This window comes from Orbicella franksi, chromosome 4 (genome assembly GCF_964199315.1).
Source record: "Orbicella franksi chromosome 4, jaOrbFran1.1, whole genome shotgun sequence".
Taxonomy (NCBI): Eukaryota; Metazoa; Cnidaria; class Anthozoa; order Scleractinia; family Merulinidae; genus Orbicella; species Orbicella franksi.
Window position 1 is genome coordinate 22,853,409 of NC_138148.1, and position 23,656 is coordinate 22,877,064.

Sequence of the window (23,656 nt, forward strand, 5' to 3'; positions counted from 1 at the left end):
TCTTGACCGACCACGGCATTTTCTACCCCCAGGTCCTGTACAACCACCCCGTTTCCGAAGTGATGCTCGCCCCTGCTACACAGGTGTTCAGAGGCTCAGACCCCATTAAGCTGAAATACAAGCTGACCAACATCCAGCTCGAATACGAAATTATACGCAGTACGTTTCTCGGGGCCTAGGTGCTTAGAGTGTACGAGGTCGGCAAAGAGTTCGCTTATGACCACGTGATGCGTCACAAAATCGTGCCCTTTAAAAAAGGCACGGATTTGCGGCTGAACGTCAAAGTCGACACTCAGAAACGCTCCCTGAAAGGGATCCTATTGCTTTTCATGGAGCCCTATGCTGCAGGCACCCACGACTTGAAAAAATACATCTTCCCGGGACATCACCAAAGTCAGAGTCACAATCAACGGCTCGCCAAATATGCTGTATAACGAGGCCATCGAAAGGAGGGACATGTGGAAAGAGGCCAGCTGCTTCTGGAAGCTGGAAAAGTTCTACACTGGTGACCGGTTCGGGCTGCTGATCGACCTGCGCTCCATGGCCTACCAAATGATGCACGGCAGCGGCACGCGGCTTGTGAACACCACCGACAGAGTCCAGCTAGAAATCGAGCGGAAGACCACCGGCTGGGGCGTTGTGAATTGCCATATTTTCTTGATCGCCGACTCTCAGTTTAACATCATGGGAAGACAGCTTAAATCTGTACTGCACTGATTGGACAAAAATCTGAAATATAAAATGGACCCCGGCAACATCCCCTTTAACGCGCTCATCGTGAGCCCTACCAACTCAGGCAAAACGCAGTCTCTCGTGAACTAGCTCTGTGCCCTTTTCGCGACAAATTCGATTTCATCGTGCTCATCTGCATGACGTTCGCCCATAACAAGACACTTTTTTACTTTGCTGAAAGAGATCCGCGGCTTTTTGTGGTCATCTGCAAGCAGCACAAAGTGGAACTTTGGCTGAAAATGGTGAGTTTCGTTTTTGAAGGTGCCAACACGCTGATTGTCCTTGATGACTGCACGGCCTCCAAAGATTTGAAAGGGCGCACCGGCGAGCTCGTTACACTCAGCTTTTCTGCCCGCCACGTGAACATCAGCGTGTGGGTGCTGACCCAGCAGCTCTCCAGCATCGCAAAACCGTTCCGTGAAAATGTGGCGGCTATCGTGCTGTTCTACACCCCTTCGGCCAAGACTATAAAGGCGATTTTTGAAGAATATGCGGGAGATCTTTCGCAGGATGACCTCAAGCAGCTGATTGCAAGGCTGAAAGAGAGAAAGTTCTCTCACCTTGTTTTCTCTCTTCGCCACCTGTACGAGATTAAATTTTTGAATTAAAAAAGAAAAAACGACAAATAAATGGCGGCCATTACAGATGGCAAAATGAAAGTTATGGAAGTCGCTCAGATGCTCGAAACCGAGCCCTCGGGTGGTGGCAACGCTGCTCAGCCGGACATACCGGCCCTCGGTGAACAGTTAGCGATTCTGGTTTCTACAGGTAAATCAAAGGAAGCCATCGGAGTGCAGCTGACACAAGATCAGGTAAAGCGATTGGAACCTAAAGATGGTGAAAAGTACTACAAAAGGTACAACACTTATGTGGGCACCAAGACCAGTGAAACCTTTGTCGATAGCCTAGTCTCGATTTACACCAAGGGGATTGGTATGTTTTTGCCGATTAGACGTTGAAGCTCTGCAGAATGATCTCAAAAAAGATTACTTTATCACCAAAGAGTTGTCCACACTTGTTGGAAGTCTTGCTTTGAAATGTGGGCTGCTGCTTATGGTAGTCAACACGGCACTTATGACAACGAAACATATTGATTTCAGTCCAGCACACGAGGCACCGGGCTCTACAGTTGTCGAGCAAACTGCTGAATAATTGGTAAGCATTGCTGAATAATTAGTAAGCATTGCCCAGACATTGCTCAATTAAATATTTTTGTTGACTAAAAATAATGGCAGATTGAGAAACCACTCAAGTCGACAAACGGGAGCAGGTAACTTCAAAAATACCAACCACACAGCCTGCGAAAATCCCGAAGGTGGCTGTGGGCAAAGCTGTTGCTGAGAGAACAAAACAGTCGCGCGAAACACAAAAAAAGCCACAGACGCCACCGTAGCTGCGGCATCGTTTCTCCAGGAGACGCGGGCCTCGTTTGTCCCAGCAAAAACCAGCAAAGCGTTCATGAGATGCCCAAGGAAGACACGAAAAACGTTGCTGAGGCACCCAAGGAAGACGTTGTTGAGACGCCTAAGGAAGACATGAAAAACATTATCAACACAACTCAGTGGATCGGTATAATCAGCATCGTGGTTTCCGTCATTGGAATTTACTACAAACGCAAAGATATAAAAAAGGTTTTCAATCGACAGCCTGCTATGCCTCAACCAGCTGCCGAGATGCAAGCGCCTGTTGATACGCAGGTGCCTCGACCGGTCCAAAGAAGACAGCTCCGGCATGTGGATTGATATTTGAAAATCAAAAAGACGCACATTATACAATGTCAGACAACAAGCTCGTTAATACGATCATGGATGCAGCCGTTCTCACCGGCTTAACCGCCGCCATCGGCTGGATTACGAAAAAAGTGGTGAAAGAGAACTTTACCTCTGACCCCAGCAGCAGCGCCATGAACTATGCAAAATTCACAGCCGTCCTGGCAGGTAGCATCGCACTCAAAAAAATACCTTGAAGACCAAACAATTCTTCCAACTTCCGTTTAGAAAAAAGAATGTTGTCATAATACCAATGGCACGTTCTTATTTCTACCTCAAAGCCCTCTCAACTGTTGCTGTGTTACATTTTGTAGACACAATATCTTATTATTCCGCTGAGGCCTTAAATTTTATTTGGTTGGATGTTATCGATGATTCCAATTACGAAGACTCTGATTTTGAGGATCTTGATACTGAACACTTTCCATTACCGGACAAATGCCCTATGCCTCCTCCAGACGAACCCCCACCGTCATACTATCATTGAAAAAAAATTTACACATATAATGGCGAGCATTGTGATGATGATTGGGGGCACGATTCTTAACACCGCGGCTTTTTCCGGCGGCAACTATCTTGCCAAATATCTTTCTGGAGACAACGGGAAGGCCGCGTTGGCGGAGAAAACGCAACACGACAAAGCCCTTGAAGCTTATCAAACCGCTATGGCCAAATACACGCTCGACTGCATCAAGCTTCTTGATTGGATCGAAACCAACAGAGAAATCAAAGAACAGGCGAAGCAGAACTTCACGAACACCAATTACGCGTTCAAACTCTATAACCAGGCCCACCCAGACAAGCAGATCACAATCGAAGAGCCTCGCTTTGCTGACTTTTACATGGTTCATACAGGTTTGATGACCTTTTATGAGCTTCTTTTTGTGGGTGGCAGCGCGCTCGCTCTCGGCTATGTGGCTTTCCGTTTTCTTCGAACATGAAGGTGTAATAAATGAATGGACGCTAAGCTTTCCAAAGTCTACTACAGCCCTCAGGGCTACTGGAGAGGCATCGCTGCCATCAAAAAGTTAGTGGACGCTGCGAAAGTCCCTGAAGAAACCACCAAGCAGTGGCTCGTCAAACAAGCCCTTTGACAGATCTATCTTCCCGCGCCGCAATATATTCCACGACCCAAATTCGACGTATCGTTGCCTAACGCGGTCCACCAGACAGACCTTCTTTATCTGCCTCATGACAAGCTCCCTCGAGGCCGCAAAGTTTAGAAACGTCGCCAGCCATTACAAAGAGGCTGAGCCTCTGACCTCCAATGACTCTGCGGAGGTTGCGAAAGCTTTTCAGTCGATTAACAAGTGCAGCCCTTTGATGTGGCCTCAGCTGCTGCAGGTCGACCCTGGGCGTGAGTTCATGGGAAGTGTGACCAAAGAAATGGAAAACCACAAAACCGTTATTGGATCTGCTATCCACTACTTTGTGTCGAACGCCGACAGCGATACCTTCTCTACGCGCATTCCATATATCTCGTGGCGCTCGCTTCACAAGATGTTCATACCGTGACAGAACTGCTTTCTCTCAAACAGCGCCTCTTTGTACTGCTCATACTGGATCTCTTTTTTTACCACAATTTTTTTACTCCTTTCGCTTTTTTGATGTTTTCTTTTTCTTCTACTATCGAGAACATTTTCGGCCATATCGCCACTGCTTCAGCAATCACCCTCCCCGCACACTCGTCTTTCATTTTGCCCAATGTCTTCCGACATGTCTCTGTATATGTCGTCCGTCTCGATCTCCATTAGCAGGCTGTCCGTGTCTGTGTAGATCAGCTCGCATTTCTCCCCATACCGAGCTTTCATCTGATTGTAAAAGAAGTCATACATCAGGATCTTGCTGTTCTCTAAGATCGTCATGCCGGTGTAGATCGGCTTGTACACGTACAGTTGCGTTTTATACATGTGGATGCCTCCCATGTCGTTTCCGAATATCTCGTGGCTTGCATACGAGGGGCTGGCCACCAGGCGGCGGATCTTGTTGGTCTCCCAGCTTCGGACGATTTTCACGTCAACACGGTTTCTCAAGTTTCCCATAGTTTTGCCGAACACCGAGTTGTTCATCAACTTGTAGAAGTTGGTCTTGAAATCGCTCTTGGCCTCTTTCCTGAACTCTGTGTTCACCCGGATGTAGGGCTCCATCCACCGCTCCTGGTCAAACTCGAGTACCCAATGGACCTTTTTCAGACGCATGCCTTGTTTCAAGTATAGCTGCAGGTTCCTGTAATGGACGATGTACTTGCTTTTGTCCTCCAGCGTAAGACCCAGTTTCTCGCTTTTCAGAAAGTCGAACCCCAGATCTTCCATCATTCTTTTTTGGTATCCCGACATTGCTCCACCCCGATCGCCTTTTTCTCTGGCGCGAGCGGGTAGCTGTTGTGGGATTTGTGGAGCTCCTCCGGGTACTCCAAATCCACCTCTAAGATCCAGCCTATCCGGGAGTTTTCTTTCAGCTCTTCGGTGGGCATCACTCTCTTCCACTTGAATCCTCCTTTTGGCAGCGGCAGGCTCATGGCCCAGCCGTACAAATTGTTCGTGTCCAAGTATGTGATGTATTTGTTTGGCTTGGTTGGGTCGTCGTCGGTGGCCCGCGGGTTGTTGGTCTTCGCGTACCGCTTGCTCGCCATCGAGATGCCGTCCCGCATGCCTTTTGCGATAAACAAATGCATGTTTAGGTCTGTAAAAAGCGCCAGCTTGACGCCTGTCTTTTTCAGCAGCACGTCCCAGCTCAGTCCTGGTGCTGTGTGGTAATGCGCTGCGTCTAGCCCGTACTTTCCCATGCAGACTTTTCGGAAGTTTTTGAATACGTCTGCCAACAGTACGACGTCGGTCTGCATGTACAGGTTGTGATAGTCGCCAAGGGTCTTGCACCCAAACTCGGTCCAGAACTTTTGCGTGTGGTCATACTCTTCTTGAGGTGGTAACGCCGTCTCGGCGAACCTTTCGAACCCGTCCATGTACTCATACGGATAGATTTCTTTCTTTAGGATCAGCTTCCTCTTTTCATCGTCTTGGCATATCCTTTTCATTATTTTCATGTCTTCCGGCGCGCTCCCCGTTACCAGCACGTCGAGACTGCTCATCATAAAGTTTAGGCTGTCGATGAACCGAAAAGGCGACGTATTTCTCCATGTTGTCCAGGATGCAGTTTATCTGCCCAGTCACGCGCGACATCGCCTGCATCAGCAAGTGGCCGCCATATCCCTTCAAGCTGTGAAAGATCACTGGTATCGGTGTCGTTTTGGGCTTTATGCGTAGCTTCAAGTTGCAATCATTGTGTGCAGCCCCCCCCCCCGGGATTTTCCTGTTATGTGGCAGTGGTCTTTCACCGCGTCTCTCTAGTTGTTTACCATTAGTGGCTTTCTGCAAAATATGCAGGCTTCGCTCTGGGCCTTTGGGCTTTCTCTCTCTTCTTGGCCCAACAAACCCCCTCATCGCGTTGCAATAACACCTTTTGTGGCTTTGGCCGCAATACTCGCCTGTGTTGGGGTCGTACGCGTCAAATGCGTCTCCGAAGCCTGCCTTTACCAGGCTTTCATCGCAGATGTGACATTCCGTCGCGGTGTTGAACTTTATCCAGTCCTCTTTTGTCATTACGATCGGCTTTTTGTCGGCTAGCTCGGCCCTCATAAACTTTTCATGGTACTGAATGCTCATCAGAAACCTGTAGACTGTGTCTTCTCCACGATACAGGTACGGTCCGTGCGTCTGTCCGTCGCGTTTCAGGATTATGTATGAAAATCCGCAAGGCTCGTGGACTTTGGTTTTTATTGTTGCCTGACCTTTTTGGGCGCAGCCGTGGATCTTCCTTATCAAAGACTCAAAGCGGCGTACACCACGAACGGCGCTTTCATCTGCTTGTGGTGGTCCTTAAATCTAACCTTGTTTTCACCCTCTTTAGGCGTCTCCGTCCTCGTAGGACATTTCAGGTGGCCAATGCATTCCGTCTTGTGCCTTTCCAGCAGCTCCTTTCTTTGGTATCCGTGCGATCGCAGAAGTGCTTGCTCTCGTTGTGTCTGTTTTGGTCGTACCTCAACGCATTCCACCTTTTCATGTATGTGAAGTACGTTCTTTCTCCGTTCTGGATCAGCATCAAGTTGATTCTCGGAATGCTTCTGTCTTTTTCGCTGACGCAGTACGGCACCACTTGTTCTTCTTCCCAGCCAAAAACCGCTTATAGCCAGGTACAGGTTTTCCTTGTCTAGTTTATTTATCTGTGATACGGGCGTTGGGAAGTCTATTCCTGTAAAATTCAGCCTGTCTTCTGTGGGGTAGCTTGACGTTCTTGTCACCTTTTACCATCTGCCACTGGAAATAACGCCACACACAGCGCCCATCTCAAACACTGGTTGTCTCGGTTTTGAACCTTAATAATCGCTTTTTTGTTTTTCAGAGTTTCAGGCAAGATTATATAACTGCCTCCGCGGAAAGGTTGGTATCGGGCGAGATTAATGAAGGCATCCAAAACGCCTTCTACCACCCAGCCTGAGCGTCTTTGAGACCAAGCTTCTATTTCGCCTTTTACTTCGTCAATGAATTGCTGAAATACTCCGCTTACTGTTGCAGCATTGTTTTTGTTAAGAATGGCGGGCTCTGTCTGTCTAAACTAATGTTCCATTTCTTGTTTTTGGCCATCTCTAGTTATCGAAAACCTAACGTTAAGCGCAAACTGCGTTTTTACGCTGCTTAGGTTTTGAATTTTGTATTTTACCACTTCTTTGAGTTTTTCTTTCGTTTTTTGTGCGAATTTAAGAAGATTTGTTTTAAATTTATATGCCACAGGAACTGTCTTTCTCCATATGCGAAGCCATTCAATAAAGTTGTTTCTTACCAACCGAAAATCAAAATCCCTGCTGGGCCTTAATGGGGGCTGAAGCCTCGCGTTCTCTTCTTGCGAGATAGGACCGTAAAACATCTCAAGCACATCTGAAGAAAACCTTGACGCAGCCATGGTTGCTTTATACTAAGACAAACTTCTTATTCAATTAAAAAATAAATCTAGGGCCACTTTCGATGTCTTCTATTTCGGGGCAGACAGGGCCGATTGTTGCGCTATAACACACACGGATAAGGGGGTTCTGGGGCCGAGGCAAGTCTAGGTTTATTTTTGAGGCGAGCCGCGAGGCGAGACTCAAAAGTTACGCAAAACTAGCCCCAACCCCAGAACCCCCCTTATCCATGTGTTTATATACAATGAGAGAATAAAAGAAGCAGGTTTGGTGAAACTTGGAGATATCCTCCCAAACGACTGTAAGTTAAAAAGCTGGGATGTTTCCAGAGAGAAAAATCTCTCCTTGTCAGATTACCACCTCCTACAAGGCATTTTTCCTGCCATTCTGCCTAACTGGAAACTGCCCCTTAAAGATGGAAAGAATAATAACAACCAAATTGACAAAACTGTTTCAGACAATGGTGTTCAAGATATAACTAGAAAGACTTCAAATTCCATCTATTCCACCCTGGTCAAACAAATCTAGATTCCTCTGACTACCCAATCTAAGTTTAATTAGTCCTTATATAATATTTCTGGTATTATAGACTGGAAAAATATTTATCAATTACTGGGTCGAGTCACTCTTGACACCAGAACGAGAGCCTTTCAAAACAAAATCCTAGATCATATTTTCTACACTAATAGAATCTTATATAAAATGAATTTAGTTCTTTCTCCGATGTGCACTTTTTGTGGAGATCACAAAGAAACTCTTGAGCATCTTCTAATCAGCTGTACCAACAATAAAAACTTTTGGCTTTCTGTTACTTCAGGGTTTCAAAAGGGTTCAGAGGGGTTTCAAAGCGTTTCCAAAGGGTTTCCAAAGGGTTTCCAAAGGGTTCCAAAGCGTTTCAAAAGGGTTTCAAAGTGTTTCAAAAGGGTTTCAAAGTGTTTCAAAAGGGTTTCAAAAGGGTTTCAAAGCGTTTCCACGGGGTTTCAGAGGGACCTCAAACCCCCTGGAAAACGCTTTTGTGGATAAGACATGTTTTCGTATGAAGGGTCACAAACACTTACAATATGAAAATTGATAACCTTGATGAGGAACAATGTTTTTGGTATTTCTGATAACAACCCAGGGAATTGCTTGTTAAATCACATAATCATTCTTGGGAAAAATACCATTTATTTATGCCATTGTAAAACTATCAAGCCGTCTTTATCCTTACTGAAGGCCAAAACAACCGAAACTCGAAAACTAGAATTTTAAATTGCAGAAAAGAACACAAAAGAATCTATTCATTACAAAAAAATGGCAAAACATGTTGTAACTTTTCTTTTCTCAAAAACTGAGTATCGGATATTAATAGCTATATAATTATGCAGTTGTATATACAGATATATAAGTATCTGTACAAATTATTATACGGGTTTATATTATTAACCACGCCCTTAATTAGATCTAGCTGATTGTGAATGTAATGCAAATTTGTAATTAGTGTCAGTGGGTAGCGTAAGCTTTAGTGTAATTAACTTTGCAATTGTTTGTTCGCTCTTGTAATCGTGCTCTAAGTAACAATAAGATGTTAAAAAATATTTAAAAAAAAGTTAGGAGCGAAGGAGTGAGATTTGTGATCCTAACTATACTCGGAATAATGACTTTGTCATTTTCCACGTAAAAATGAATGGTCTACAGGGAGTCATAGAAGAGGAAGAGACGACTGATCGAGGAATGAGAAATACAGACTGTAAGGTTGTTTGTTAACTTTATTTTAAGTACACCTTCTAAGGGGCTTGATCTGATAGCTAACAAACTGTTAAGTACAATGATATCGAAACTAATTTCCGTTTTTTGCTGTCTCTGGATGTCCAGTTATCTTGTCAATAAGTTCTCAGAGTTAAACAAGCCAACACCAGTCTTCACATCAGTCCCTCATCTCCTCTCATTCGAGTTATCCCGACATCCTCTTCGCAATGAGCTCCCATGGTCTAGAGAGAAAAAAGATTTAACAACATGCTGATAACCCTGCTGACCTCCATTAGTAGCATTTCAGAAGCTGGTTTAAAATTAATGCGTTTCAGAAGTTTTCAATGGAACAGAACACTAATTTTGGTTTGGAAAGTACTTATTTTCAAAAACAGGACAATTTTGATGAAAGCATGGGAAAACACTTGAAATTCTGTAATATTTTCTGCCTTTCAATCTGCCCATAAATTTTGAAACTCGACAATACAGCTTTTTTATTGTATACTCAACCTCCAATAATTTGCAGACTAGACAACCAAAATGACCTGGGAAATCGCTTACAATGTCCAAACCATGATTAGTCCTCATCAACACTGCCACCAATACCAGCCTGTGCCAAATTTTTACTGAGATCTCGCTGAGATTAACGAGATCTCACCCAGATCTCGCCATGATGTTTGCAAGTTTCTGAATCTCGGCAAGATTGTGGCGAGATTTTCTACATCTTACCGAGATTGGCAAAATCTCGCCGAGATTGCCCAGACCTCGCCTCGATGTTTGAGTCTTTCTAAATCTCGGAAAGATCTCGTTGAGATTTTGCCAAGATTTTGAAAGACACAAACACCTTACCGAGATTGCCTACATCTCGCCGAGATTTAGAAAGAACGAGAATCTTGCCGAGATGTAGGCAAAACTGCTAACATCTCGCCTAGTGGCGAGATTGTCGAGAATAGTTATAACCCAAGATTATTCCCAGAGGGAATGAGTAATTTTCTGCGTTAAAATAAACTGCTTTGTGGTTGACCATCAGCCGTCTATTTTTCAGTACGATTTTAAACGCGGGAAGCCCAAAAACGAAGTAAAGACGTTCCGATGTGGATCGGCTTTATTTACCAAATTTTTATTTATCAAAGTTGAATGGAGTGATCTGCTTTCTTATGGCGATGAAGAGAGGGCGTGCTTTTTAAGATAAGAGTTTTGTTGATTGTCTTGAAAGTCTGGTGTCTTTTAAGCCATTATGAGCAGGCTTACCTTTGAGTTACTCAATGACCATTTCAATTCACTTGGGGATGACGGTTCAATTGTCTCAAAAAAACCACTTTTCAAATTTGGCTTTGTCAAAAGGTAGGATTTGTTTTTTCGTTTTCTTCACTCTTTTCCTTGAGCTGCTTGTGCAACTTAGTGACAGACAAACTTGTCGCAGGAATACGTCCCACCAAGATTCCTAACTAAGCACTGTGATTGGATGTCTTAAGTCACGTGGGGTAAAGTACACACCATCCCACTCCCACGAGAGGAGAGCTTGCTTCAGAGTTCGTTAGATGTTTTTCAAAGTACAAAGGACTTAGTTACCATGGAAAGAGCTGCTTTGTTCAAGAAAAAGAATTATGGTAAAGTAACGTGAGTTATCACAAGAGGATTCGTGGACATCGTGTGCAAGTTTTTTTCAAGACCATGTTGAAGCGACGTAACGACTGAAGACTGTGTACACGGAACAATTTTTAGCAAAGTGCAAAACTTGAGCAGTTGATGAAGATAAACCTTTTCCTGACATTTGCTCTGAGTTGAAGTTGTAGCCAAGCCAAACGAATTTCCTTCGATTCTTTGCGGCTGACAGATTTAATACATCAGGTTAATTATTCTTGTTTGCTCAAGGTAAAGGACGTGACGACCCGAGGATAAAGGTTAGTTCTCCTGTATTCCTAGTTTCACTAACGATGATATTTCCTCATAAAATGTAGCTAAATGTGAAGTGAAGGTGAAAGTGTCTGATACTGATATGCTTTTCTGAACTGTATGTGATGGTCTTATCTGTCAATAAATCTGGTTGTTTTTGACATAGCGAAGTCTTATTTCAGTGTGTTTGTTTTGTCTGGTAGTCTATTTCTCTCAATGAATTTTTGACATCTGGATCTGAGTGTTCACATTTTGATACCTTGGCAAGATTGCCAAGGAAACTTCCAGTTCATCGTGAGTTTTTTGGCCTCCAAGATTTGATATCTCGATGAGAATCAAGATCTCGGCGATTGTTTGGCTGGCAAGATTGCCGGATCTCGCCAAGGTCTCAGACTACTCATGTTCACAAAGATCTGTCAGTCCTCAAACCCTCACGAGAGTTGCTGACTATATGGGATTATGCAATAATTGCACAATCCCACAAAACCTGGAGGCCTATAAGCTTCTTGATCCGTCATAACAAAATTGCAGGAAAAACTGTCACGATGAGAATGAAAAAGGTTCTGTCTGACATAATGAACAGTGATCAAACAGGTTTTCTAAAAGGCAGATCGATTGGTGAAAACGCCAGGCTACTAAATAGTGTATGCAGAACAGCAGAACATTCCGGGTATGTTACTATTTATCGACTTTGAAAAGGCATTTGATATCTTGGAATGGAAATTTTAGAGAAAAACTATCATTTTGGAGACTCCGTAATTACATGGATTAAGTTCTTATAAACAGACATAAGCAGCAGCATAAAAAATAACCGGTGGTCTTCAGAACTCTTCCAGCTTGATAGAGGCATTAGGCAAGGATGCCCTCTTTCCCCTTATCTCTTTATTTTATGTGTGGAAATACCAGGTAATGCTATTACAAATTGTGATCAAATTAAGGGGATTTGTGTTTTAGACTAGGAATTCAAAATAAGTCAATATGCAGATGATACCACATAATCCTAGGTGGTTCAGAGAAATCGACGCAGTAATCCTTCAACAGTGTTTCAGCCAGAAAATTTTACTCGAGGGCCAAATTGGCCCCTGGAGATCTTTTTTAGGGGCCAATTTTTTAAGAAAGGGGCCAATAAATTGAAAGCTACAGAAGGAAAAAATGCATCAGGGTACCAAGAAAAATAAAGCAGCTTATTAGGATTTACGATAAAATTTAATAGTAAGTGCTTTTTAAAGTGTTTCTACTTCATAAAGTTTCTTTTACTAGTATGAAGGATCTGTGCATCACGAGAGAACAATCCTTAGGCGTACATGACGTCAATGATCAAAGGTTTGCCATGCATTATAGGGCGTTTCTTAACACGGTTAGCCATTTGGAAGTTTTCCGATGTGAGAGAATCAATACAGCAAATAGCACAGCAAAGCAAAAGGACGGATTGGATTCTTTTCTTATGTTGAATGTTTTAGAATGTTGAATGTTGAATGTTGAAAGTTTTCAATATGATTTTCTAGAAGGACATTATGGGTGACAAAATAACCGTTGTTGATCGTCAACACAGAGAAATGTAGTCGCCATTATGGAGACTAAACCAGAATTTTTGGTCGCCAAGGATGAAAGGTTAGTTGCATTGGTGACTGATATGGTTGCAATTTCGAGCCCTGGGATGGCTTTTAAAATACTATGTCTGTGTTAAGCCTGCAGCCTTGTAAAAAGAAAGGGCCAAATTGGCCCTTTTTTCGTTTTTCTGGTGGCCATCTCTGATTCCAATGTGGGATTCCTGCAATGGCGCGGTCTGGCGGAAACACTGTTCAATTTGCTAGATTCCTTTGCAGCCATTTCCTGCCTTAGAATTAATTATGACAAGACAGAAGCACTTTGGATTGGTGCCTTACGTTTTCAAAGAAGGAAAATAGGACCCTACTAAAACATCTCGTGGCCTTCCCACAAAGTTAAAGCTCTAGGGGTCTGGTTATCTATCATCAAAGAGAGAGACCATTTCTAAAACGATTAAAAATTGGCAGTTTAGAAGATTAACACTTCTCTGGAAAATTGTGGTTGTTAAGAGCCTACTAGCTTGCTTTAAGTTTATATTATGTCTCTGTTCCCTACATTGAGTGGACATCTGAAACAAACAAACAATCTCCTGTACTAATTTTTATGAGATGGCAAACACGACCAAATTAAGAGTACAAATGATCCATGATTCCGCAACTGGTGGACTTAAAATGTTGGCCATTCAAATTTTTAACCGTGCCCTGAAAGCAAAATGGATTCAAAAGTACCTACACTCAAGTAACAAAGGGAAATGGAAACTTTTTCTGGACTTTTTTCACGCAAAGTATAGTGCTAATTTACTTATCACTGGTAACCTAAATGTCAACAATTCTGCCTCACTGGAAATAGATGACCCTTTACCAAACAACTGATTGAAATTTGGTTGTGTCTTAATTTAAAGAAAGCCCTCTGATTTCTCTAATATCCCAGTATGGTATAACTCTTTCGCACAAATTGATTATAGCCCATTTACTATAAAAACTGGTATAAGGTGGGAATTCGTTTTGGAAACCATGTACTTGGTGAAAATTTTCATTTCTTACCTTTTGATGCTTTAAAGAAAAATATTCTGTCAAAACTAATATTATTTCCTCCAGTACCAAAGCGTTGTAAGTGCAGTCTCCAAAATGAAATCAATTTGTGCTCGCACTCAGGAAGAGACAAACAGTGCAGAAGATTTAAACAACCGGTTGGCTTCTAGAGTTTTGCAAGTTAGTCTATAATTTACTTATCACGCAAATTGCTTCCATTCCACATAAAAGTCAAAGCAAATGGCTCTTAGACTACAATTCTCAATCCATGGACCACATAGATTGGTATAGCTCATACAGTTTGGCTTTCTTGTGTACACATGAATCCAAATTACGAACCTTCCAGTTTAAATTCTTTCAAAGAAGAATAGCTACAAACAGCTATTTATTCAAAATTGGTATCACATCTGATAACCTATTCAGTTGCTGTCGCCTGGAAACTATATTACTTATGTTTTGGGAATGTACTTTTGCTCAAGTGTTTTGGAATGGAATTAGACAGTGAGTGAGCAACAAGCCCTGTTTTCCAAATGATGTTTTCTCTTTTCAATCCCGCATAGGGTTTGTTGATAACACTTCAAATATCTTGTCCCACCACTTTCTTCTTATCTGTAGATATCACGTACATCCACTGGTCCACATCAATGCACATTTTCCCCTCACAAGCTCTTTGTATACAGAACTTTCTGACCTGCTTAGAAGTGGAAAGATGCCATGCTCTTCAAAAGAGATATTTAGAGGAATTTAATGTAAAGCGGGGAGCTTTTATACATTAAAACAATCCCTGATATATTCTTCCTCTTTAAGGTGTGGAGAAAACAACAAGAGAAAAAATAACATCTCTCAATTTCCTTGGATAATTATCTGAACTAATATGCAAAAAAGTTACTTTTCACTTTGAAACAAAGTGTAAGGCCTCAAAAGGAAAAGAATGTATTATATGGGTATGCCAGTCTGTGTGTGTGTTACAGATTGGTGTAAGTACTGTAATGCAAGTAATGTAATGTGTAGAGTATTCCACTCAAGTATCTTAATGTAGGTAATATAAATATGGCATTGCAAGTAGTGTTCTTTGGTGGTATTAATAAAAAAAATAAAAAATAAAAAAAAGTAATAATAAAAAACACTGGCATTTATTGTTCTCTTGTTTGTACCCTCGCTTTTCATACCCTGCAAATACAGTCTTTCTTGATCACAAACCAACAAAGCATGTGACATCACAAGGAACATCGCTGTACTTCAAACTAAAACCTTTAGTCTGGCTCAAATAAAACACTTTAATAACCATTTACATACACACACACAAAAAATAAATCTCAAACCAAACTTTCCACAATGACTAATTTTGTTATTCCATTTTACATTTCATCACCTCTTTATGACCATTTTGCCATAACATTACAACTCAAGAAGCTCAAAAACCACCTCTTAGGTTTTCTTTCCACTTCCGCCCGAAATAGACAACAAAAAATGTACTACTCATTTTAAGAAACGCCCTTACCCTAGGCCACGCTGATAAAAAATAGAAACTTCAATCAGTTAATACGATATTACAGAGCGACCACTTGAACTGGACCAGTCGGAACAAAGTTAACCAATCAGAGCGTTAATTGAGAACAACAGATGGCTACTTTTTTCATACCAATTAAGCCCAGGAATGCATACAATGGTTTACCAAAAATAATTTGAAACCTAACAAAGTTCTGTAGGGTTGCAGACCTCTCAGGAAACTTGGTCACTTTTTGATTGGTTTGTTTCGATCCTATTTTTAGAAACTTCTTTCGACTTTTCAACATTTCAAATGGTTTTGGTAATCTTCAAGACTTCTCCACAATGGCTTTTGCCCAAAGCATTCAGTTGAGACTGAATTGAGAGGGGGGCATATATGATAATGGCCGCCGACTTTCCCAACTGTTACAAGAGCTTGTTTTAGACCTTCACCACGACGACACAAGCCCACAGCAAATGAAGTAAAAAGTAGTCAACGCTTTGTGTGAAACGTTTTGAGGGACTATGATCTCAACAACTGGTCTATGCCCAAAATGAGAGAAATGCAACCACGATCAAAACTTGGGGGAGATGTAGTGGAATTGTAGAAAATGAAAAACTCTGCAAACCCAGCATTACAAGTTCAGCGCTGTAACAAAGACTTTTCTTGGACGGGATTGTTCGTCCAGTTGACCTATCATCAAAGTCAGCAATTCCAAAAGTATAAGGGAAGACCTTGTCATAACAAAGAAAAAGATTTAACAGGTACCATTAAAAGCAAAAATGCCAATAAATGTTGAACACACTGACTTTTTCCTAGATCAAGTAAGTGACTTGCCGCCAACAACAATCCATTTCTTTGCTGAAAGTAGTGTAGTGAAAACTACATTGAATCCTCATTTTGGAAATGCACTGCTCAGAGAACTGGCATGCTAATTTTACCATCAACCTTTCACACTGGATGCAGGGAATAGACTATGTAAATGTTAAAGAGGGTGCTTCAAACAAAGTTGAACAGCTGTTTTTCTTCAAGGAAACAATAAATGTGACCAAGGCAGACCACTCAGTTATTCTAGCATGAGGAGACAGTTATCATGGACAACTGTGGATTCCATCATGGACACTTGACAGAGCCAGTCTTAAGAGATATGTTGGACAAAAGGCGGAGTACATATTTTGCTCAAGCCTCCCTATTTGCAACATTTCAAGACCTGCAAGTTTTGCTTTTGGCAAATCAAAGCTTTCTTGAATTGCCATCAAGAACTAGCTGAAAATCAAACAGAACATGCGATTTTTTAGCGTGCAAACAAAATTAATCAGAGAGAAATTCCAACAATATTTTTAGACATTCTGGATAAATTTTGTACTTTGAATTACAGACGTTTTGTTGTCCATGTGTATTTATACAGCTTTATCTATCAGCCAAATATAAGAACCCTGTAAAATGACGTTAATTGAATCATGTTTCCAGCCTCCAGCTTGACATGTATCTGTTAGGACAGGATAAAATGTTATTACTTCTTGCAAAATCTGTTGAACTTCGTGTTCATCTTCTGAAGCTCAGTAAATATGGTACTTGCAAAGAATAATGATTCCACCTCCTTCAGACCAGGTGGCCACTGATGATGTTATTGCACTAGGAAATAATTCAAGTTGATAGAAAGTATATCAGTAAATTCTTGCGGTCAATTACCTAAACTGTATTGCTCTTTGAAACCAATAGAACTTGTTACGCAAAACCAACTCACCAGAAGACTTGAAGTTTGTCTGTAAATCAGATTATTTACTGGAATAATGCGCTATTTCCAAAACCCAGCTGGAATGTGTCCAACAAGAGGTCAATTACTACAATAAATCATGGCGACTGCTGTAGGGTTGATAATATTATCAAACTCACAGTTGAAAACATTTTATCACACATTCTTGGACAAGAGAAATCCTATATTTTGTAAGATGGTAGTTTCTCTGATTTCACCAGTGCAACGCTAGCGACTGTCCGTGATCCACTTGTTTCCCATTTAAGGGCAGACCATTTTACTTTTTTTTTTGAGGTAGGGAGGGGAGGACTAGTAATTTCCTTTAGAAGCCTGTGCAGTGCATCCAAACAAGACAGCCTACAGTAAATTCCGATTGGCTTGTTTACTCATGTTAACATATTTCAGGATTTTATAGGTTTCAGAATGTTCTTAGTCCATCACTTGACTAGTTATCCAAAATGTGTTCTGAAGTCTTTCAGTGGCTAAGGAGTATTTCCATTGGTTTGAACTTGGAAAGGTTAGCCAAAGAATTTGACGTTAGGGGCTTCTTGACCCACCAGTCCTTGAGGTACATTCAGAAAAAAAAATATATACGCTTTTTTCCTTCACAACAAAAACTTATGATGGCTATGAGACCCATTCTTCAGGCAGAGATAAACAAGTTGAAAGACCCAAATTTACCACCACGTGAAATTTTCCCACCAGTTCAAAATTTAAGACAAGCATTTCCTGCAGCAACAACACAGTCCTTTAACAATATATCTACAAGCTTGCTACCAGAGCTGGTTTCAACTTCAGTGCAAATTTACTTCCAGCAACACAACACTTTCAAACACCCCTAAATGGCGACTCAAAACCTGAACCAAGTCAATCGACAAGCTCAAGTTAGCTTCAGCTTACCTAGGATCTTCACATGATCCAGGTACAGTTAAAACATCAGCTGACCTATTGAAAAAAGGGAGTTTGAAGAAAGCAACACGATCGTGGGAAAGCATGCCAAAACCTGCTTCGTTTGTCATTTACCAGGTCATACAAAGCAGATATGAGAGAAAGGATTGTGTCTCAGTGTCCATTCCTGCAAGTTACCAGCTAAGCATCCACAAGTCAGTAAACAACTACAAGAACTAAAAGCTATAATCAAGGAATTGGAAAAAAGAAGTGAAGGCCAAAATCGATTTAGAACTTTTCAGTAGTGCAGGGCAGAGAGCCAGATCTAGTTTTTTTGCAGTCATGAGGCTGTGACTTTGTAAACAAAATCAAATAAAATATATTGAAAGATCAGCCCTTGATAAGGATCTGTTAGTTCTAAAGAAAGCACTGGTAAACAAAGTTCCACTGAATGAATCGAGGGACTGGGAGCTTCCTCACGTAATTGAGTGTTTCAAACACAAATTTCTTGACTGAGCTTGTTTGCATTTACTTTTGGATAAGTTTATCCCTTTGTATGAAGTTCAGTCATAAAAGAAAAATGTCCTGTTCACTGAAATGTTACTTTTAGAAGGCGATTTCCATTGTGTTTAGTTCGGAATTTCTTGTGAGTAATAGCAATACTTATAACAATACTTATACTTTGTTTATCATCACTGTTTAGTTCCGTTTCACAATGCGACAGACAGTGAGTTGTAAAAATGAAAACAAATAAAGGTTTTGTTTCATTCTGACTCTATGCTCCTGCCTTTTCTATGCATATAAATGGCGAATTACTCTTTTTTGTGATGGCCACATCGAGACTGTTTCATGCTACTCAAAAAATAGGATTGAAACAAAGCAATCAAAAAGTGACCAAATTTCCTGGGGAACTTTTGAAACAGGGGAAATTTTCTTGGAAAGTTTCTAGAAAATCTGAAAGTTCTAGAATTTCCAAAATGTGAACCATTCAACCGAAAATTCTGCAAATTTCGGGATGAAAATTAAATGGAACGGAAATTTCCCATAGGAAATTTTCAGAAATTTGGCCATAGCTCGTGAGGTTGTGCTCTTTTCTACAGTGTGCAAATTGCTGTTCCATTTGCCACTGAAAATTTCCTGAAATACAAAAAGAAATTTTTGGTCAAGTGCCAAGTGACCTTTGTGCCCTCACAATGAGACTGCTTATCAACCCCTTCTGCTACAAAATGAAAGGGACAAAACGTGGACACTAGGCTACCAAAATTTCACAAGCCCATTTGATCCCAAATTTTGCAAGTTCAATTTGTAGGCTTTGAAAAATTTACAAGAGTTTATTTATTCCAAATTGCACCAGATAAATCAAGTGATTACTTGCTAATAATACATTTCAAAAAAGTGGTAATTTGCCACTTTGGATTATAAGTAATCACAGAAAACACACTTTACACTAGCAGTGATCTTATTCCTTCAAACATCTTTGGAAAGTGTCCCAAAGTGTATGCAAACCTTCTGGCAATGTTGGAAAACCTTCGGAATTACTTGAGTGACCTTCAACAGTCTTTGGATTATTTTTGGAAATCATTGAAAGTCCTTGGCTAGTCTCCAGAACAGTTCAGACACTTTGGTTGATTTTGAAAAGATTGCAGGTGACCTTTGAAATACGTCAGATAATCATTGGCAGTCTTCTAATGTTTTTCATTTTAACATCTAACTTTTTGCAGTAAAATGTTCATTTATCTGCACTGAATCAACTTTGTCTGCACTGTTTCCTAAAAACTGCACTCTTCTAAACCAATCAGAACTCAGAATGCTTTTCAAATGTATTACAAGCAGTGAGCAATCATGCTTGGTTTTGACTGTAGCAGCTGTCGATAAAGCCAGAGATTAGTTCTAACAAAAAACTGAATATGTGATATACCAGTTGATGTAGCTCAGTGTTGGAATGACCTTCACATGGCATGGAAAGCTGAATTAAATGTACAGAATAATGTCAAAGAATTAAAAAAAAAATAACAGAATACCCTGACTTGGGATAAATGTTTGCATGGCAATTTCTGGACTCAAATATGAATTATTACTGGTGACTAGTTGTGCAGATCACTAAACTATTTAACAATTATTCTTTGAAATCGAGGTGATGAGTAGCAGAATCTTTACCGAGCAGCAAAGCGGCAGGGTAAATATTCTGCCGCTATTCAGAGAGAAAGACCAATATTATTGTTTTAGTATATACACACAAAGTGATTTCAACAATGGACGAAAAGGAAACCGTTAATGCCGATCTAATTGACCTCTCTGTTTGTGTGTGAAAAATGTGCAAACGGCATGAAGCATGTACAACACTATTGACAGAATTTTCAAACATGGCAAATTTAGTTAACCTTTGAGAAAATCCTCGTCACAATATAGCAAAATGGTCTTTTAACAGCATTCAAATTAGCAATCTTAATCAAAAGTCTGCTGCAAAACCAATTCACCGTTCAATCAAAGTTTTCTTTTTCACTTGAAATGAAAATTTGGGGAAGGATCAACCAGAAAATAAACAGTGTGTGCAGGACTTTGGGGGAAAACTGAATGTTTTCTTGTACAACGACATGAAGATGCTTTGTTTAATAGCACTTGATGTTTCTGCTAGTGAACCCTGCAGTATTCATTTCTGCCAATGCTGGGTGAAGAGCGACTTGGTGGTTGGCTTTGCTTTGATTGATGAAATCTGTGATTGCCAAGGACATGTCCTGATACTACTTGAAAGTTGAATGTTGGTAAGTCTTTCCTCTCCTTTGAAAACTTTCAGGCCAAATTTCACAGCGATCTTTGTGCTGTATTTCTTGTATTCTCAGGATTTCCGATTTCTGAAACGCGAGTTTACACTGGCCATTTTGTTTTTGCTTGGATCATGCATTATTCACTCGGTAGGAGGTGAATAATGTTCATTAGTATATACCACACAAGTGAATAGTGCTTTTCGCATGCTTTGATTGGTTAACTCGGAGGTAATTAGCAAGTACTGTTCACCTCCAAGCAGCCGGTGCGAGAGATTTGCAAATTTCCGACCGCTTGTCATACATAAAATAACGTTTTGGTTCGCTAATTATTCAGCTTGTGTGGTATGTACTAAAACAATTATTCACCTCAGTGTCGATGAAAGTGATGGATATTTACCTCACCACTTTGCGGCTCAGTAAATATCCACTACTATTCACCTCCTGTTAATTAGCCAGAGATAGCAAAGCGATCAGATTGCTTGAAACACCAAGATCACTGAGTGTGTATAATTATACTAAACACAAATGTGAACTGCTCAATTGAGGCGATCATTGGCAGTGTACCTGTACACAGACTGAGAAAATTTGAAACTCTAAATCAAATCAGCAGCACTCATTAAAATCACTTAATGCATTTAAACAACAATATTTTGAATCAACAAGATAACTTGCTTTGATTTTCTACCAAAATTCTGTAACCTGAACAAGCCAAAGTCCTTGTAACTCTAATTTCATCTTTACTAATTCTTCATTGCAGACTCGTGGATTGATCAAACCTGGCCATGAAATGTTTCAAAATCTTGGTTGCTGAAGTGCTTAGTGTAATCTGCTGAGAACTTCATCTGCTCACAGTTTAATATACATTTTCTCGCCAATATTGATGTTACAACAACTCAAGGCAAGCAAATAATTTATAGATGTGCAACTGATCTCCTTGAATGATTTCACAAAATGTGTGTCCCGGTAGTGGTTTTCATCATAGCGATTTCTCAGGACTTTGAAAATTCATGAAAATCGTGGTTTCAAACAAATTTTTTTTCATCACGATCAAGAATGTGTCAATATTGTTTTGGACTAAAAAAAAATTGGAGGGGCTGTAGGAACTACACTTCTGCTGATCAACAAATTAACCAGAAATTTTAACAACCATTCAATTTGAGTTATTTGAACTAACAGTTCCATTTTTAGAGCAACACTCACAGTTATGTAACATGTTGTCCTAGACATGTCAAACAATATATGCGTTTGCAAAACAGCAGAATTGTGATGGGAAGTTAAAATACAATTGACCAACCCTGAATTTGAATAACCTAATCCACCACTACAACTCTTAACTTGATAACCCAATTCATGAGTTAATGAGCATCAAACAGTGGACATTCTATAAATCAGTGATGTGCCACAAAAATTCAAATTCTGAAAGCAGGCACAATTTGAAAAAGGTTTGGCATATAATACATTCAAAGTACAAAAACAAACACCAAGTATCATTCTCTATTTTCCAGTATGCCATAATTCACTCCATTTGCCCCAAAATTTTGCATAAACTATTGTTATTTAATTGTTATAATTATTTTGAGCTCTTTGCAGTCGTATCGCATATTTTTTTCACAACTGTATTGTGAATTGTTTATATTACGCAGTGACTATAATAGCAGTTATTGAGAATAATGTTAACAGATTTTCAACAGAAAGCACTACTTAAACCTCAAGAGTATCCTTTGCTTCTTTGTCTTCTTTGTCTAGTTGATGAATTTGTGGAGGTTGAGCATACTATAAATTAGCTGTATCGCTGACTTTAAAAATTTATGGGTAGATAGAAAGTCGGAAAATATTACAGAATTTCAGTGGAGAGACCAGTTTAAACGTTGTAAGAGTATTTGATGTTTACTAATTGCCTACAATTAATAAATGAATCAACTCATATCACAGAATCCTCCTCATCACTAATTGATTTGATCTTTACAAATTACACTGACAGGGCAGTCTGTTCTGAAGTCTTTCATATTGGCATCAGCGATCATAGCCTCACCTATGTTTGTCATAAACTTTCATTCTATTCACCTTTTTAGGGTCGATCTCTACCACCTCCTACAGAAATTTTCGAAATTTTAATCAAGAGAAGTTTTGCAGAGATATTTCTCTGAGATGTGAAACTAGTCTTGCAATAGTTCTGAAGATCCTAATGCTCTGTGGTCCAATTGGAAAACTAAATTTCTGAGTATAGTTAACAAGCATGCTCCCATTCAAACAGCATGTACCACATTAAACAAAGTGCCTTGCATCAAGTCAGCACTGAACAAAGGTATGTGCTGTTGCGATGCTGCCAAAAGGAAGGTAATAAAAACTAAGAATCCACAAGACTGGGCTAACTGTCAAAAGTTATGAAATACAATAAATAATACGGTCAAAACTACTATGGCATCTTACTATTACAATGCTTTTATTCTACCGGAGGATAAGCCTCCAAGAACTTGGCAAATGATCAATAACCATTGTCACGTCGCAAAAACAACAAAATAGTAAAGAACTGAACTTAAAATGGTATCTCCATTTCTGATTCTATAAATGAGCTTTCCAACACCTTCAATGAACATTTTTCAACAACTGGATCAAGACTAGCCAGTGAAATGCCCACTATCAACTATAATGAGTTGAGTTACATAACTAATATCACTGACAATTACAACAAAATTGGCTTCTGTCAAATTAGCAGTGGTGTTGTTTTAACCCATCTGAATAGCTTATCTATGTCAAAAGCTTCAGGACTTGATAGTATCTCTGCAAGGTTGATTCGTAAATGTGCTGATATTATTTCAGGTCCATAAAGTGATCTGTACAGCGCCGCAAATGATCCCCAGACCAGAAATGATCCCCAAATTGGACCGCAAATGATCCTGCTGGAAAATGACGAATGGCACAGAGTCCTGTTTCCTGGATTGTTGACATTTTTTTCCTTCATTTATTTATTTTTATCAACTAAATGATAAATTAGATCAAATTAAAGAAAAGATATACCGACAACGTAAACTTAATTTAAATATCACTCTCATGGCAAATCCATCTCATTTTCTCTTGACAATTCATCTGAAAAATTACA

The 23,656-nt window shown here is 40.2% G+C and overlaps 1 protein-coding gene and 1 pseudogene across 4 annotated transcripts in view; both read right to left on the minus strand.

Moving 5' to 3' along the window:
* Positions 1–5,858: 5,858 nt before the first annotated feature.
* Positions 5,859–7,457, minus strand: LOC145485624 (uncharacterized; annotated as a pseudogene).
* Positions 7,098–23,656, minus strand: part of LOC145484986 (COP9 signalosome complex subunit 3-like) — a 227,217-nt gene continuing 210,658 nt past the window's right edge. For 2 of the 4 annotated variants that reach the window (XM_081463624.1, XM_081463620.1), the window contains one exon: positions 7,098–9,425. In XM_081463624.1, coding sequence (XP_081319750.1) covers positions 9,357–9,425 — 69 coding nt within the window. In that variant the 3' untranslated portion in view covers positions 7,098–9,356. Of the gene's footprint in view, positions 22,880–23,656 lie in introns of all 4 variants that reach the window. The other 2 variants (XM_081463622.1, XM_081463621.1) reach the window with 2 other exon arrangements.